Here is a 16,252-nt window from a genome sequence, read left to right as displayed (position 1 = left end):
ACTTAGACAGAAGACTTCTGTTCCTTTATGAGGTGGCGACAGTAGATATTTTGTCTAGCTGCAAGGGAAAGGCATTGCCATGACCTGGCAGACAATAGCCTGAAAAGTAAAAAGATCTGCTTCTGGAACAGGGAGGTTCAGGGTCCATTGTTAGGCCACAGTGGATTTCTGTTGCTGCATTCCTGCTTTGCAAAGGTTTGTTAGCTTTTAGTGACTGACAGAGCACTCCTGCAAATACCATATCGGCCATGCCCTGTTTACACGCCTCTCAGCCTTTTGCTTTTTTTTTTTTTTTAAAGCTCTGGATAAAGAAACAGTGGTGTTTGTTTGACCAACTCTGATTGATAAGGTTTAAGAACTGATTTCCACCCCTCACCCCCCTCTACCCCCAGTGCTCACTGGGAATACAGACACCCTGAAGCTCCGTGCAGAAGTATTTTCAACTTACTTTAAACATCATGATGCAAGTGGAAACACAGATTACAACACCAATCTGTGCGCTGGCTGGTCAAAGCATTGCTGTTCTCATTTCTAAAACATGAGATAGAAAAACAGAAAATAGGGAGGCCTTTAGGAAAATGTACAAGTAAGTCCATTAGGATTTTCCTTCAATATGAAAAATAGAAATAAGTATTTTGTGACAAAGAGAAACATACATTACAACCACATATCAGGAATGGGACCTGCTTATATATACATATGTATGGACACAATATAAAATAACTGATACCTTTTGCTATTTAAATGTCCACTAGTCATTTTTTTTTTTTTTGACATCTTAGAAATAGTCCATAGTTAACCCCAGCTTTGGTGGAAACCCCTAGGATGGATGGCCTCTCTGATAAGTTAACAACTCCTCCCTTTCTGTTCTTCCTAGCAGGTCACTGGAACTAACAGAACCATACTTAAGCACCAGCGTGGAGAAGGCAGTGTGTGTCCGATACCCAAAATAATAGGTGTGGTGCTGTTATTTAGGTGAAGCACAGGGGCACCTACCTTTCACCAGTATGAGAACTCTGTTTTCTAACTTTATACAAGGCTAACGGTAGAATTGAAATGCACTGTCATTGTGTACCCAGCCAGTCGCTGACATGAGCATACAACTCCATTGTTTGGAACTGAGTCTAATGTTCACTGGTTTTATTACAGTTATATTTACTTATAGTTCAGGTTCAGTACAAAAGGAGTGGGCAGAAAAAAAGATGTCTGCCCAAACAAACCACTCTCCATAACTCATGACCTTGCTCTCTAGAATGTACCCATCCTGTCCCAACATGGAACACTGGGAAAAAGCGTGACACAGATCTGAAATAGGCAAATGATACGTTTGCACTGGGGACACAACTCATTTTACCTGATTTAGCAATCTTTTAAACGCTTCTTTTATGTCAACCTTTTTGTTTGTTTGTTTTTTATTTATTTATTTTTCAGTGCTCAATGTGTAGCCACACAATGTTATACATAGTATAAAGTGCAAGGAATTGTAAATACACAGAGGGACATAATTACATGTAGCAGACTTAAGGGCTAATTCTTTGCCTTTTTTTCCACTCTGCATTTTATCAACATAATTATTTTCTGACTGCAGACTAACACTCTGAAATTGACAAGCATCCATTATAACAAGAATTTGTTCACCAAATTGTGAAACAATGAGCTGTGTGTTCACATGAGCCCATTGTCATAAAAATATTAGTATGGCTTTGTTCAGGAAGAGAGGGAAAGCTAATGATTTTGAAACAGCAGGTGACCAAACACACTCCTTTTTTTTCCTCCCGTGTTATCAGTTTGTTGATGAAGTCATTGTGTACGGGGCAGGACCAGGACCAGGATGGCTCTATTCTGTGAGTCTTACTGCAAATAGCCCTACTGATTTGCTTGTGCGTGTTTTTTTTTTTCTCTACTTAGATACCCCCAGTATTGAAAAGCTACTCTCCAAGGACTGGAAGGACAAGCTCCTGGCAATGGGATCAGGGAACTTTGGAGAAATAAAAGGTAGGAAGTGTGTGCTTCTTTTATCTAGAATTTTCAGAAAGAACGTGGCTATTTATAAGTCTTAGAGGTTATGAAATACCTGTGTCCCAGCCCCTCTGCCCCATGCATGCTTTGTCACAGGCCTTCCTTTTAGCTGGAAATTGATCGTGTCTGTCTGTGTGCTCTGCTTGCGCTGTGTCGGATCAGGATGGGATTTTGTTTTTGTTTTTGTTTTTTTGCTTTGTTTTGTTTTTGATTTCTTGTCTTAACAGCACAAGCCCACTCTATATGTGGTATGCTCTGTTTCTCCTCCTCTTATTTGACTTAAATAATTTACTTCAAAGGTAAGAAGATAGCAACAGCACAGCAAGGTTAAAAGCCGTGTCTTGTCCGTTATGACTCACATTCTATGTCTGTAGAGCGCATGCTTATAATGGGCAGCTGGGGCCCACGACAATCAGCAAGGCAGACATAGCACAAGGATGTTTTGAGCCAATGTCAGTTAAGTTCTGCTTTGAGCTTACTTGAGTCACCAATTACAACTAATAAAAGCTCTCTGTGGACTTTGGAAGACACTGAATATTCATATATTAACAAACTTCCAGTAACAAGGAATGGTATTTAATTTCCTCATGTAGAAATAGAAGCAGATGATGGTTTCAATTAGCTATAAGCCACTGCTTCTTAGAGCACGGTGGACAGTGCATCGCTAGCTTCCTGCTGCTGCCGCCACGAGGATACTTGTGAGTCTAAATTCTAAAGCAACATTAATTTCGAGAATGTCAAGATACTAGGTCATCAACAATATCATATGTGTTTATAAACTGTGGCACATATCTGTAACAGGAGCTAAATGTAAGTTGCAAACATCGCCAGATTAATATTCGTATATATGTAGACACATGGCTAAGTCAAACTTTGTGGTGTGTGAGTCAAAGTGACAGTCTCTCCCTTGAGGCTCTGCCCCATTCAAGTATCCTAGAGGAAAAAAGCAAAGCATTTATCTTTTCAACTAGTTCTCCTATAGACAATTTATATCTATCTGGCTGTTAGGAAAGTTCCAGAAAAAACATTCGGCTGATGATTCCACTCGTCTGTCAGTCATTGATAGTTGTGTAAATTCTGGCTTTGGAGTGTTGAGAATGTACAGATAGTGGGAGTGAGCGCCCAGCAACAAGTTTGATGATGACCAACATCTGTTTTGGAAGAAAATGTAAATGGCTAATAAGAGTGCCTCAGAGCTTGGCAAAACTTAAGGAGAACACAAAGAAAAGCTCTGCTTTCTAGGACATGAAGCCCTTTACCTATTTGACAGACCTTGAACCCATGACCCCCCTAAAGCAGTGGATGGATCGTCCCTGTCTCTGGTTTCCGTCACTGACTTCAGCCACCACCAGCAGAGAGGACTGACTTCCCTCCTCTTCCCTCACAAGCCAGACTTGAGGCCTCAGCAGCAGTGCTGATAAGCTGGAGCATTGAGGCCCTGTGCTGTCCTTTGAGGCTAGCTACTGTAGGCCGCTCTGGTACACGCACAAAAGACAGATCTGTCTTTAATTTTGAGTTTTCCAAGCTCCTCATTGAGAGCCTAAGTTCAGTTATTGTCCTCTGGTTCTGTTCAGAAAAGCCGTTTCCAGAAACATTTTGAAAGGAACTATGCATCTTTCCTCCGCCCAGCCATGGCGATTAGGTGTTCGGCTCAGGTTTCCCAGTGAAGTGAGGAAACAGCACTGAGTTACTCCGCTTGTGTGTGACAGTTGCAATTACGAACCATTGTTCGGAGGTGCAGAGGGTACAATAGGAGATCACCTCTGGGGGTAAATGAATTTGGGGGGTCAGGCGCAGAGATTATGCTGTGCCCAGGAATGTGGTTTCTAGCCACCTCAGAAAAAAAGTCCAAGAACAATGGCTTCCTTGCGTTCTGCGGCTGCTTTATCCCAGGCAGAGGGAGGCGGGAGGCTCACATGTTGTCTACTGTTTCTGGCTGGGGGGTGGCAAGGGGAGTGGGGGCGGGGGGTGGGGGTGGGCGTGGGGTTGTGGTCTTTTTTTAAAATATGAAAGCATGACATGCTGAGTGACTGGCTGGCTTGCCAATGATCGTTTCAAATAATAGGCTAGAACAGGACTTTCACATAGGACAGGGTGATGGTCACCAGCTTCCCAGCACATATTAGATCTCCTCGTGTGGTGACAAGCGCCCCTTGGTTAATCTTGGCCAGTTTTTTAAAAAAAAATTCCTATTCAATATGAGAAATGAACCTAATAGAGAGGGAGAGAGAGAGAGAGAGAGAGAGAGAGAGAGAGAGAGAGAGAGAGAGAGAGAGAGAGAGAGAGAGAGACGAGAAGGGGGTAGGAAGAGAAATGAGAAAGAGGAGGAGAGGGAGGAGTGGGGATTCAGAGAGCCTCTTGCAGGTTTAATGTGGTAGCCACTCCAGGCACGAACCTCCGTTCTTCAGGACCGCAGCTTTAAGGGCCTAACCAGTGAGCTACTGTCCAGGTGTTGGAGCTAATTCGTAGAATCACACAACTTGGAAAGGTTACAGAAATGTTTCTCACTGTTAATACTCACAAAGAAGAAGTGTCAAACGTTGCTTCAAGTAGGCAGAATAAGAAGGCTTTGATGTGACACTCTGGCTGTCCAAAAATAATTGTATTTAAATTCCATCTTACTTTCCCCCCCTCCTCAAGAAACAATGTTAGGAAAGGCCACTGGTCTCTGACGCAGTTGCTGGCTCTCATTTCTATGTTGCTTTCCTGTGTGTGTGTGTGTGTGTGTGTGTGTGTGTGTGTGTGTACGTGTACGTGTATGCACACCCCTGCACAGGTCCTTGTGTATAGGCCAGAGGGTGAATTCCTAGAAGTCAGTTTCTTCATCCAGCAGGTAGGTTCTAGGACTCAGCTCAGTGCTGGACTCGGCAGCTAGTGTCTTTAACCACAGAGCTGTGCCTTTGGGCCTAAAGTTCCTTTGTAAAATGTTAAAGCATTTTTCCTGGTATCATACCATTTTATACTCTGGCACTTTGGAGATGTGACACATTCAGGTTTTAAATACATAGTAGAAATCGCCCTCTCGTGCACACATACAAGCCTTACAGAATCTTGTTTTGGGGAAACAGTTGGCCCGCAAAGCCCTGGCAACACCAGCTGATGAGTTTGTGCAATACTCCAAAGAGCTGCCTGAAGAAATGGTTTCATCCCGTCTCCTCAGACATAGGACGGTCACCAGCCAGCTCTGAGTCCTTCCGCACCATCTGCAGCAGAAGTTCCCAGCAGCAGTGGCGAGCAAGGTGACAGATGCTTTCTGTAGCCTGGTGGCAACTGGGGATGGGGAAGTGTTAAGCACCTTCCAGCTGGCTACCAGTGATGCCCACAGCATTCCGGCTAGCATGGAATTCCATGACAGCGAAGGTCACTGAATTGGCACCTCACCTGAGGACAGTGTCTGGGGATCCATGGTGCCTTTGACTAGTATGAACAGATCTTTTTTTTTTTTTTTAATGGACAGGCAATCGCAAACACTGCATTTTGCTCGAGATATACACTTGTAGAATAGAATACCCATGCCCACATGCAGACATCTCTCATTTATTTATCCCAATACTGTAATAGAAGTGGGACATTTATAGTGAGGTTCGCTAGCTCTAGGACAAGGCCACCTTCAGCCTTGATTGGACAGATCGTTTTACCCAGGACTCACAGGTTCTACTGTATTAGTTAAGTCTTCCAAAATGTTAGTAAGCAGTGTAGAGGAGCCTGCCTGCTGTGCTTCATGATATAAAATAGGACTCTTTCAAGTTCCTAAGTTTTCTCACTCTTGATAATGGCCATGCAGGCAAACACTGAACCACTCTGGATTCATATCAATAATCCTTTGGACAATACAATTGCCTCTGAGCTCAGGAATTAAGCACAAGCTGCATGGAGTCAATACCTGGATTAAGATAATCTCCCAAGTGGTGTACATTTTTGAAATGGGCAGGCATATTGAGTACATGCCTTGAGAGAGATAATTATTCTGGTTAAACAACATTAGATGACTTGAAAATAGTCAGGGGTAGAACAAACATCTGACACAAACTGTTTGTTGGTTTTTTTTTTTTTTTCAAGGAAAAGATATATAGCTTGGTCAACTGGTAAAGGGATTACATTGCAAGCTGGAGGACACGAGTTCAAGACTCAGATCCGTGGTTAAAAACTAAGCTGGATCCAGTATCTCGGTTATTATTTCAGCACCAGGAGGCTGATGGGTGGATCCCTGGCATCTCAGGCTACCTAGGCTAAGACTGCTTGGCTCATTCTGAGCTGTTAAAGGACCCTGTCTCAAAAATACAGTTGGACTGTATCTGAGACATGGCACGTTTAAACTTCCAGAAAATTGAAACACATTAACAAAAACGTCAGCGTTTGTATCTGTTCTTGCTTGCATGGCTAGGAAAGCTCTCTCAACCCGTTCTTTTAGACCCTGTGGCTGTTGAAGGGTCAGAAGCACCACATGAGTGGCCTGCACGGGTCGCATTTGCACTCTGACTGGAAGCACGCGAGTCTGCACAGCTTTGGGGAAGGCGGGATGTTGATGTCCTGTGAGGGCTGTCGCACCATGAAGGCGTTCAACAAAGAGTCAACCTGACGTCAGGCACATCACATGGAGTTGTTTACTTCCAAATAAAAGAAATGTCTACATTTTTAATCATCTCAGTTCACTTTCTACCCTTTGTAGTTGCTTCTAAGCGGTGTTTTCACATTTCGTTAAAAAAAAAAAAAAGTTTTAAAGTTTCATGAGGCAGGAGAAATCTGGTGGCACAGAGAGCGTAAGGTGGGGCAGCTTTGAGGTGCTCACAAACACACACAGTGTTTGCATGTTCTGTGGCCTAGTGGTCATCTCGCCTTTGCGTGCACAAGCTGACTTAGGAGTGGGAAGAAGGTGGTATTGACAGGTCTTGGTGGGTCCACAAGTGTGGGGTGTGACATACATACATTGTAAGAACAAGACAGAGTCTTTCTAATGCTTGCTCCAGGTGTGATAGGAAATGCCTACATCGTATTTATTTTCTGAGTTTGCAATAGGAAAAGAAATAACATCACCAACATTGTTATCCAGCCATTTAAAACAATTTACAGGCAGGAATCAAAATCGTAAAATTAAAATGATGATAGCATCATTTGTATTATTGTAGATACAGGCTCCTTCACGACTAGTGAAAACGTGATCTGGGTTGTCAGATAGTTTAACCCAGCCTAGGCTTCTGTAGCAGCCTACTAATCTAAGTACAGGGTCAGTGAGCAGTCATGGGGCTCCAGTTCTTCCAAGGTTATGTCTTGTGGTTTCCACTTCCTTATCTGCTCATTTAAGGGAAGTCATAGCTAAGTATTTATTGCTTATCACTCCGTAATCAACTTTCTTACCAAATGATTGCCATAATCATTTTATCCCAATTCACATATTGTTAAAAAGTGATAATAGCCAGAGACCAATTATCCTAAACCACATACTGTGGTTGTGTATACGTATAGCCTGTGCCTTCTGCCTGGTACAGAGTGATCTGGCTTTCACAGCAGCAGACTGTCTCTAAGGGCCTTTGCCTATTGAGAGCACTTCTAGGCAGACTGTACCTGAAGAGCCCTATAAAATTCCAGCCAGGGGAGGTAGTGCCCAGCTCCCCCCAGACACACATTCTTAGGTCCTCACCTGTTTGCGTGCTGACCTTCCTAACCTAATATCAGTACAAATATTTGAGTCCAAGTAAATACCAAATTAAAAAAAAAAAACATCGCGCTGGAGTCAGAGAAGTGGTTCAATGGGCAATATCATGACTGTTCTTGCAGAAGACCAGGGTGTGGTTCATAACACCTGCTAAGTGGCGCATGCCACCTATAACTATAGTTCTAAGCAACCCAGTGCATTCTTCATGCCTTTGTTAGCAGTAGACACACAGATGGTACACAGACATATATAGAGGCAAAATGCAATGAGCATTGAATAATAAATTAATTAAAAATTTGATATTAAATATGACAGCTATTGAAATGTGATAGTTTGAAAAATTGATTTTTTTTTCATTTTAGGTACATTAAGTAGGTGGGTATAATCATCTTGGTAGAAGTTATTTAAATGGCATTAAATTAAATTATAAAGGTAAAAGATTTGGGCCCAGGGGTCCCGCTCAAACTAAGGCACCAGCCAAGGACAATACAGGAGGTAAACTTTAAACCCCTACCCAGATCTAGCCAATGGTCAGAATATTCTCCACAGTTGAGTGGAGAGTGTGATACGACTTTCTCACGTACTCTGGTGCCTCACATTTGACCATGTCCCCTGGAGGGGGAGACCTGGTGGCACTCAGAGGAAGGACAGCAAGTAGCCAAGAAGAGACTTGATACCCTATGAGAATATACAGGGGGACGTAATCCCCCTCAGGAACAGTCATAGGGGAGGGGAATAATGGGAAAATGGGGGTGGGGGGGAGGAGAAATGGGAGGATACAAGGGATGGGATAAACATTGAGATGTAACAAGAATAAATTAATAAAAAAAAAAAAAAAGCCCACGGTCTTTACTGAGGCCTGGAGAGATGGCTCCTGCAGCTTTATAGGCAGCGGCAAGCCGCCCTACATGGCTGCTGGGAACCAAAGCCAGCTCCTCCACAAGCGCAGGTGATTCCCTTAACTCCTGGGCCATCTCTCCAGGCCTCTTTTTATTCTTCATTTATTATTCCCACCATCTCAAGGAGAGCTTGTTGTAACATAATACAGATTGCTTGTAGGTAGAATTGTGCAACCTTTTGGCTTTCCCTCAATTGATTTTGTTCAATCAGCTAGTAGACACCGGGTGTCCAGGAAGCATGGGACCTCATTCTATAGAAGCCAAGGGTGCAGAGTAAACTGGCTTCCTGTTATCACAGACCATGTAAGGCAGCAGGAGATGGCCTAAATAGAATCTCAGTAAGAATGCAACAGGGAGTACACAGTATTGATTGACAAGAAGCAAGGGGCAATGACCTCTTTAATGTTAGTTTGTAGGAGAGGTCACCGGAGGAGCTGGCCTTCAAGTTGCACCTTGAAGGCCTGAGTATTTATTCGTCTGTTATGTCTTCCATATAGAGTTAAGCTACAAGCACCCACTCTCTTCCGCCTTAACTCGTGCACAGCACTGACATGTAGAGCTGTGTGAGGCTGACAGGAGCCATGCTGTGGACATGACTCACTGAATGGAAGAAGCCAGTCCTGAGAAGTGTTTGTCTCACTGGTCATCAGTGTTGCAGTAAACATTAGGCTACACATGTGACGGCTGATACCATGTGATGATATCACCTAGGGACACTGTGATCACCTTAGTGTATCCAAGTACAGTCTATGATGTTGCCACATGACGCAGTCACCCAAGGACTTGTTCCTCTGAACGTGCCCGATGCTGGATTCTGCATAACTGTAATCCTCAAATGAATATGAGAAGCTGAGAAACTCCTCGAGACAGCCAGGGGTGGGGCATAAACTGTGAGGAAGATGGTCCTGCATCTAATGGGGTGGGGGGGGGAGATCTTGTATTCTACACAATGTGCCCCTCCCTGAGGAAGTTGTCTGGTTCAGTAGACAGTTTGTATTGGGGCAGAAACTGTGGTGCAGATGAGTGAAGAATGAGGGAAATTGAAAGTGCAGCTCTCAAGCTTATGCCTTTGTTTTAGTTTAGGACTTCCGTAGAAACAGCCATCACTGAAAAAAAAAAAAAAAAAAAAAAAAAAAAAAAAAAAAGAAACAACAAACAAACAAAAACTCTCAGAAACCCAACTTGAATCCTATGCAATACTAAAGAAATAAAATCTCCTGGTCTTTATCTTAGTAGCCCATGGTGGCTGAGCATGAGGGTGTAACACAAATGAGGGGTGATCCCTCATGCTGCTCACGAGACAGGGTTCAGGGTTTTTGTCTAACCCGGCATATACCATTTGCTTTGCCTACAGTGGGGAGGATCTGAGGTTTCAGTGAGGAGCTCAGGGTACAATAGAGTCTGAGAATTCAGTGATGATCTGGGCACACAGGCAGTAGCTGCGGGCTTGTTGACTGGGGAGCAGGAGAAGTGGTGAAGGGCCGGGGTGTGGCTCCATGGATGAGTGTGCTGTGCGTGCCCGGGGCCCCAGATTCCATCCTTAGCCCTGGCAAGCGTGCACACTGGAGTCGACTCAAGGTTCACAAAATTAGAATCGAATGAAAAAGTCACACGTTTTATTTTAAGCATAAAATACATTTTATCTTCATAGCTCAGTGACAGTCTAAGAAGTTTGCTAATCTTTGTTGTCTGGAAAGCCAGAATGGCTTTTTTTTGGACACTCGTCACCAAATACTGTACTTCTGCCTACCCCAGCATCGTACTGGCATGTGCTGATGGCTCCTAAATTATATTGCTGCGTATTTAGGTGCGATACATTTTCTGAGAATATAAATAGTAACTATAGAAAATTTAGCAAACATATAAACATGAAGGAAAGATTAAGATAACATATAATCTATCACCTAAAGTGGTTTCACAGATGTGTGGGTACATTAGCTTTCAGACTTTCCCCCTGTAGCGTAGACATGTAAAAGCATCAAGGTGAGTATTCTTCAGAATCCTCACTTCCGTGCAGCTCTGCCCTGGAATGTCTGTCACGAGGTCATCTGTGTCTTCATGCTTCTAAGCAGCAGTACTCCACAGTGCAGATATCTCATTACTATCTAACTATTCTGACTTGCTGTTAGCTAATTTATGGTTTTTAAATTTAAAACATTTGCGTGTATCTTATATCTTGGCATGCATTTCTGTAATTGGGGCCTCTTACAAGTAATGAGCACCCTTAGACATGACATGACTGCTAATCGAAGGGTACGTACATGCCTTGGACCATGTTCGCAGTTTGGAGGTTTAATAAATCAACACAGCATCTTGATGTCAAATGACTATTTCTATGAAGGAAAGCTTTCTGGGTGCATTTAGACTATTTAACACTAAGATAATAGTCACGCAGCTCATTTTTCTTAGTAAGATGCCTTCAGTTGTGATGGAATACACATTTCTGAGATACAGTGACTTAATTGTCATGATGTATTAACCACTACCCTAAACAAAGATCAGAGTTTATAATAAAAATGTTATAATTAGGGTCTGGGAAGAAGACTCAGATGGTAAAGGGCCTGGCCCACAGGTCCGAGGGCCTGGGTTGGGATACCAGGTGCCAGGCACCATACAAAATGCGTTAACAGCAGGCACCTGCGATCCCAGGACTGGGGCTATGGAGAGAGGATGTTCCCAAGGCTCTGGCCAGCCAGTCCAGCTGAACTGCCAAAGCCTTGGTTCAATTACTGATCTAGTCAGAATGGTATTCAAGGTTAGCCTTTGGCTTCCAGTTGCATGCATGTGTGCATGTACACACACACACACACACACACACACACACATCAGGGGGCAGAGGAGGAAAGGATAGTACCTGTGGTACACACACACATACACACACAAACCAAGGGGCAGAGGAGGAAAGGATACTACTTGTGGCACGCGCGCACACACACACACACACACACACACACACACACACACACACACCTCCCATACACACACAGGAATAATAAATGAATGGTAATGAATACCACACATAATGATTTGTGCCTTATGTCCATCCACACAGAATCACTTTCTGTATGTGTGCAGAATTAGAAATACATTAGAAACTATTTTTTTTTTAAACTCTGCCACCTTTCCAAGTCAGGATCTGAAAATAAGCCACTCATTGTAGCTACACTTCCTCTTAAAAACATTGTGCCTTTTCTGCCTAAATTGGTAGGAAGGGATGTGGTTGGCTGGCAGGGATGACTGAAGCAGAGTAGATATTCCTGATTATGTTTACAGGTGGCAGATGTGTCATTAAAACAGTGCCTAGTGTTTCTGTTGAAGTGAAAAGTAAAATTAAAGACTGTCTTCTGCCCTTTGGTTGGCTCGCACTTTATCATAGGGGGCTTGTTCCTCTGATGACTCCTAGAGGACCATTCTGGCTCTGGGTGCAGCGCAGGTTGCTACACTATCAGGGACATACTGAACCTGACTTAAGATGTGTGGGCACTTTAAATACCTGAATCATGCACTTCCTTTAAATGACCACCATGGCTTGCCAGCGTCTAGATTCCCATTTGATTCTGGGTGAACTTATGGCGTTATACATCCACCAACCACATGTTACCGCCTCAGTGGAAACCTGTTGTGTTCTCAGACTTGGATGTTGGTCTTGTTTACTGCATTCTGGGGTTTTCTTGTTTTTGTTTTTGTTTTTTTGTTTTTGTTTTTGTTTTTTTTTTAATGACAAGATCTGAGACTTACTTGGCTGTGCTTTAGAACTCCTGCCTCATTTGTGGTGGCTGGGGATAAATGCAGAGCCTTAGTTGTTATCACATGTGCTCTCTCACTGGACTACGCTCCCGGAGGCGAGGTGCTTTGCCTATATTAATAGAGAATTTCTCATACTGATCTTCCTGGTTGGTTTATAATAAAGGAAGGAGTGAAAGATGGCTCCGTGGCGAAGAGTGCTGATGCTCTTCCAGAAAAATCACAGTTCAGTTTTCTATCACACACATCTGTAGCTCACAAGCTCCTGGAACCCCAAGGGAGCCAGAACTCTCTCTGGACTCCTGGGGTCCTGCCACACCTGTGCATATAAACTCACACAGACACATAAATAATAAAACAAATCATTTTGGAAAATGAAAGGCGGATCCTATCCTTGACAGTGCCTTGATCTCACCATAGTTTGGCTACAAAACTCCCCTTGCTTTGTCTTCCCTGGCTAGCAAGAACAAAAATTAAAGATCAAGGCTTCTGGTTCCGGCGTCTTGTTATCTCCTGCAGGCCTACCATGGAACCTCAGAGGCAAAGATGCTTACCAGCAATTTGTGATTCATCCACAAAGGATACAAACACTATGGCTTATTTATTGTAAAAAAAAAATCTCAGAATGTCTGCCTATTCTGGCATCCCTTATGTTTGTGTGTGTGCCTGTACATGTGTGCACATGTGCGTATGTGTGTGTGTGCTGCATGTTTGTGAGTGCATATGTGAGTGTATGCACATATATGTAAGTTTGTGCATGCACACATAAGCTTATGCTTAGGAAGAGCAGAGATTGTAGTCCTTCCTTACCCTCCATCGCACTTTTACCATCTCGTGGTCTCTCCCCTTGAACCCGGAGCTTGCTGATTGGCTATATTTGTTGTTCAGAAAGAGCTCCAGGATCCTCCTGCTGCCATTTCCACACTAAGTTTTGATATCTGTGCTGACATTTGGGCAGCAGCCAAGGATCATACTCAGGTACTTGGGCTTGTAGAGTTAGCACTTTATTAACTGAGCCATCTCCATAGCCCAGTTATGGTGTTTTTGATGAATAAATAGCAATTGCTTCTCACTGTTGAAGGAAAAATCTAAAAGAAGGTAGGTGTGTGCATTGCCAATCATGACCAAACTAGTCTATCCAGTTCCCTCCACAGCTTAAGCATTTTCATTGAAGCATGACCGCCTTCTCATTTCTCCTGCGTGTTTTATGGTTGTGTTTCTCTCAGGGACTCCTGAGAGCCTTGCTGAGAAGGAGAGACAGCTCGTGGGTATGATCAACCAGCTGACCAGTCTACGGGAGCAACTCCTGGCTGCCCACGACGAACAGAAGAAGTTGGCTGCGTCTCAGATAGAGAAACAGCGCCAGCAGATGGAGCTGGCCAAACAGCAGCAGGAGCAGGTGAGAGAGCCTGGGGACCAGGGGGTCCTCAGCCAGCTGCTGCCAGTTTTTGGTAAATACTGTTCTCAGCAGCGAAAGATGCATGGCATTCCCTCCCCTTCCCAGTTCCTAGGAAGTAAGGGGAAAGGCAGAGAGCAAGGCAAGCTCACCTTCCCACCCATGACCATGTATAACTACTTGCTGGGACTGTAGAAGTGGGATGGGTTGACCATCCTACCTAAGAAAACATGAACTGAAATGCCTGAGGTGTCCCCAGACCCCAAACTTATGTTTAGCCCCACCATAATGCCGTCCATGGAAAAGGAGACAGCTAGACTCAGACTGAGACCCAATCAAAGCCCAGGAGCACAAAACATAAATGCCCAAATATCGTAAAGACGTGGGTCCAAGGTGTTTAACACATGTGTGTCAGCCACTGAGATGTGGTTCACCTCTCCAAGGATATCTTAGTATCCAGCAACACCAGCCAAATCAAAGCAAAAGCCGTGCACATAAAATGCTTTTAGTCCCTAAGCATTCCACATAAAATATTTTTCACCTTTTAATTGTAGTTTTACTGAGTGGGTTAGGACAATCCCTGGAAAGCACCATGTGAAATGTCATCCTCTACAATTGATACAACCATTATAATTGTGGACTTGACACAACTATGCTTGCCCTGTGAACACTTGCGTGAGTGAGGGGATAGGTGACGCCCAGCCTGTTACTGCTGAGTGATTTGGCTACTGCTAGAATCTCTGGATCATGGAACAACATGAATGGACATAAATACAAGAAAGAGATTTGTAGGAAAGAGACAGGTAGACAGGGGTAATGAGGAGACAGGGGGAAGTAGGGAGGCAGGAGAGTGTGGCACTCTACAGCTCCGTAAAATCCACAAAAACATCCACAGAATTAATCAATAGGTGGAAAGAATGAGCAAACAATGGAGAGAGAGAGAGCTCAGAAGACATTTACAGTAGGAACATTTTGAAAAAGAATGGTCAATAATGGTAGCAGGTAAATTTGCCTTGAATAATAGATGGCATTCAAATAGGGAGGCGTGTTTCTAATGGGGAGGCAAGAAGTTACCTACCTGATATTGCTCTTGCAAAGTGTTTTGTATTTGTATGTGAGGGAGACTCTAAACCAGGCAGTGTGGATAACAACAGTGCACAGAGCAAAAGGGGCTGGATGGAGAATTATGGTTTTAGGTTTCGTTGAGTGAGCAGAAGGCAGAAGGAAGCTAATGATGTTGACCCTGGGTAGAAAGAAGTATTGAATGCAGGTTTGAACAGAAGGAAGAAATATCCAGGCAACATGGTTTGAATGGTCTGGGGTTACTTCACTCACTTTACCTTATTTACCTAGTACTTTATTACATCATGAAAAAACGATTGGGTTTTTTGGAGGGGAGTGTTAATGGTTTTATTTTTCTTTTTCTTTTTATTATTTTTCTCCTCCTGATTGTTACTATATCATCATCATCACCACCAACATCATCATCATCATCATCATCATCATTGTCATCATTGTCTGTCTCACTGGGTAGCCCAGACTGCCCTGTCTTCTTAACCTTCTTGGCTTAGCTGCCTGAGTGCTGAGCCCACAATGTTCATTCATTTTTAATTTTCGGTGAAATTCCATATCACTTCCCTTTGAGATGTGTTCATGCTATTTTGGATGTGCCTGTATTCTTGCTTTCACCCTGTGAAGAGTTCTGACAACTTTCCATGACAGTAATAGAGCAGCTTTGTCCTTAGTCCCCAGTGCTACCAGCTGTCACACCAAGCTCAGAGAAGGGATCGCCTTGCAGAGGTCCCCTGCTTGCTTTGGAGGAGCTGAGGGCAGCTTGTTCTTTTTAATAGAAATAGGTTTTCCTCTCATTCCATCATACATCCTGGCTGATCTATGAGTGCCATCAGTAGGTTCTAGAATGCTTTCCTTTCTCAAGATCTCTGGCATTCTTCATGGAACCTTATAAAGTAGCCCTGAGATCTTCTCAGAAGAGGTCTCCTATGGTAGCGGTACTTCCTCCATAGACTCGAGGGTCCTCTGGAGAGATACAGGTCAATCTTTCCAGAACTCAGGCTGGTCTTCTGTCTGGAGCAGGCATAGGCATCCTCACTCTGCATCCAGACATCCTCTTTCTTCTTCTTAAGTCTGGGGGCGGGAACTCTGGAGTCAGCTTAGCCTATAAAGCACTTGACTCCTACATATGGAGGCCTGAAAACATGCTTGAAAAAGCCAGGTGTGATGACACATGCTTGTAATCCCAGAGCTGAGACAAATGGGTGCCTGAGGCCCATTGGCCAGTCAGTCTGGTCTATTTGGCAAGTTCCAGAACAATGAAAGACCCAATTTAAAAAAAAAAAAAAAAAAAAACAGTCAGTGAGAAACAACAGTCAGTGTTGTCTTGAGGAGAGAGAGAGAGAGAGAGAGAGAGAGAGAGAGAGAGAGAGAGAGAGAGAGAGAGAGAGAGAGAGAGATATGAAGTTGGCTTTCCCAGTCTTGAGAAGTCCTTTATTCTTACCCTACACTCTGTGGAGTGCCCAGTCA

At 43.6% G+C, this 16,252-nt stretch overlaps 1 protein-coding gene across 12 annotated transcripts in view; it reads left to right on the top strand.

Annotated features, from left to right (window-relative positions):
* Sox5 (SRY-box transcription factor 5) overlaps positions 1-16,252 on the top strand; it is a 775,369-nt gene that overhangs the window by 571,115 nt on the left and 188,002 nt on the right. For all 12 annotated transcript variants that reach the window (XM_051155573.1, XM_051155574.1, XM_051155579.1 and 9 more), the window contains 2 exons: positions 1,909-1,995; positions 13,542-13,714. In XM_051155573.1, coding sequence (XP_051011530.1) covers positions 1,909-1,995; positions 13,542-13,714 — 260 coding nt within the window. The remainder of the gene's footprint in view (positions 1-1,908; positions 1,996-13,541; positions 13,715-16,252) is intronic.

Source organism: Acomys russatus, chromosome 13 (genome assembly GCF_903995435.1).
Source record: "Acomys russatus chromosome 13, mAcoRus1.1, whole genome shotgun sequence".
In the NCBI taxonomy this organism is placed as follows: domain Eukaryota; kingdom Metazoa; phylum Chordata; class Mammalia; order Rodentia; family Muridae; genus Acomys; species Acomys russatus.
Note: the sequence above shows the minus strand (reverse complement) of the source record. Positions and strands in the feature narration are given on the sequence as shown.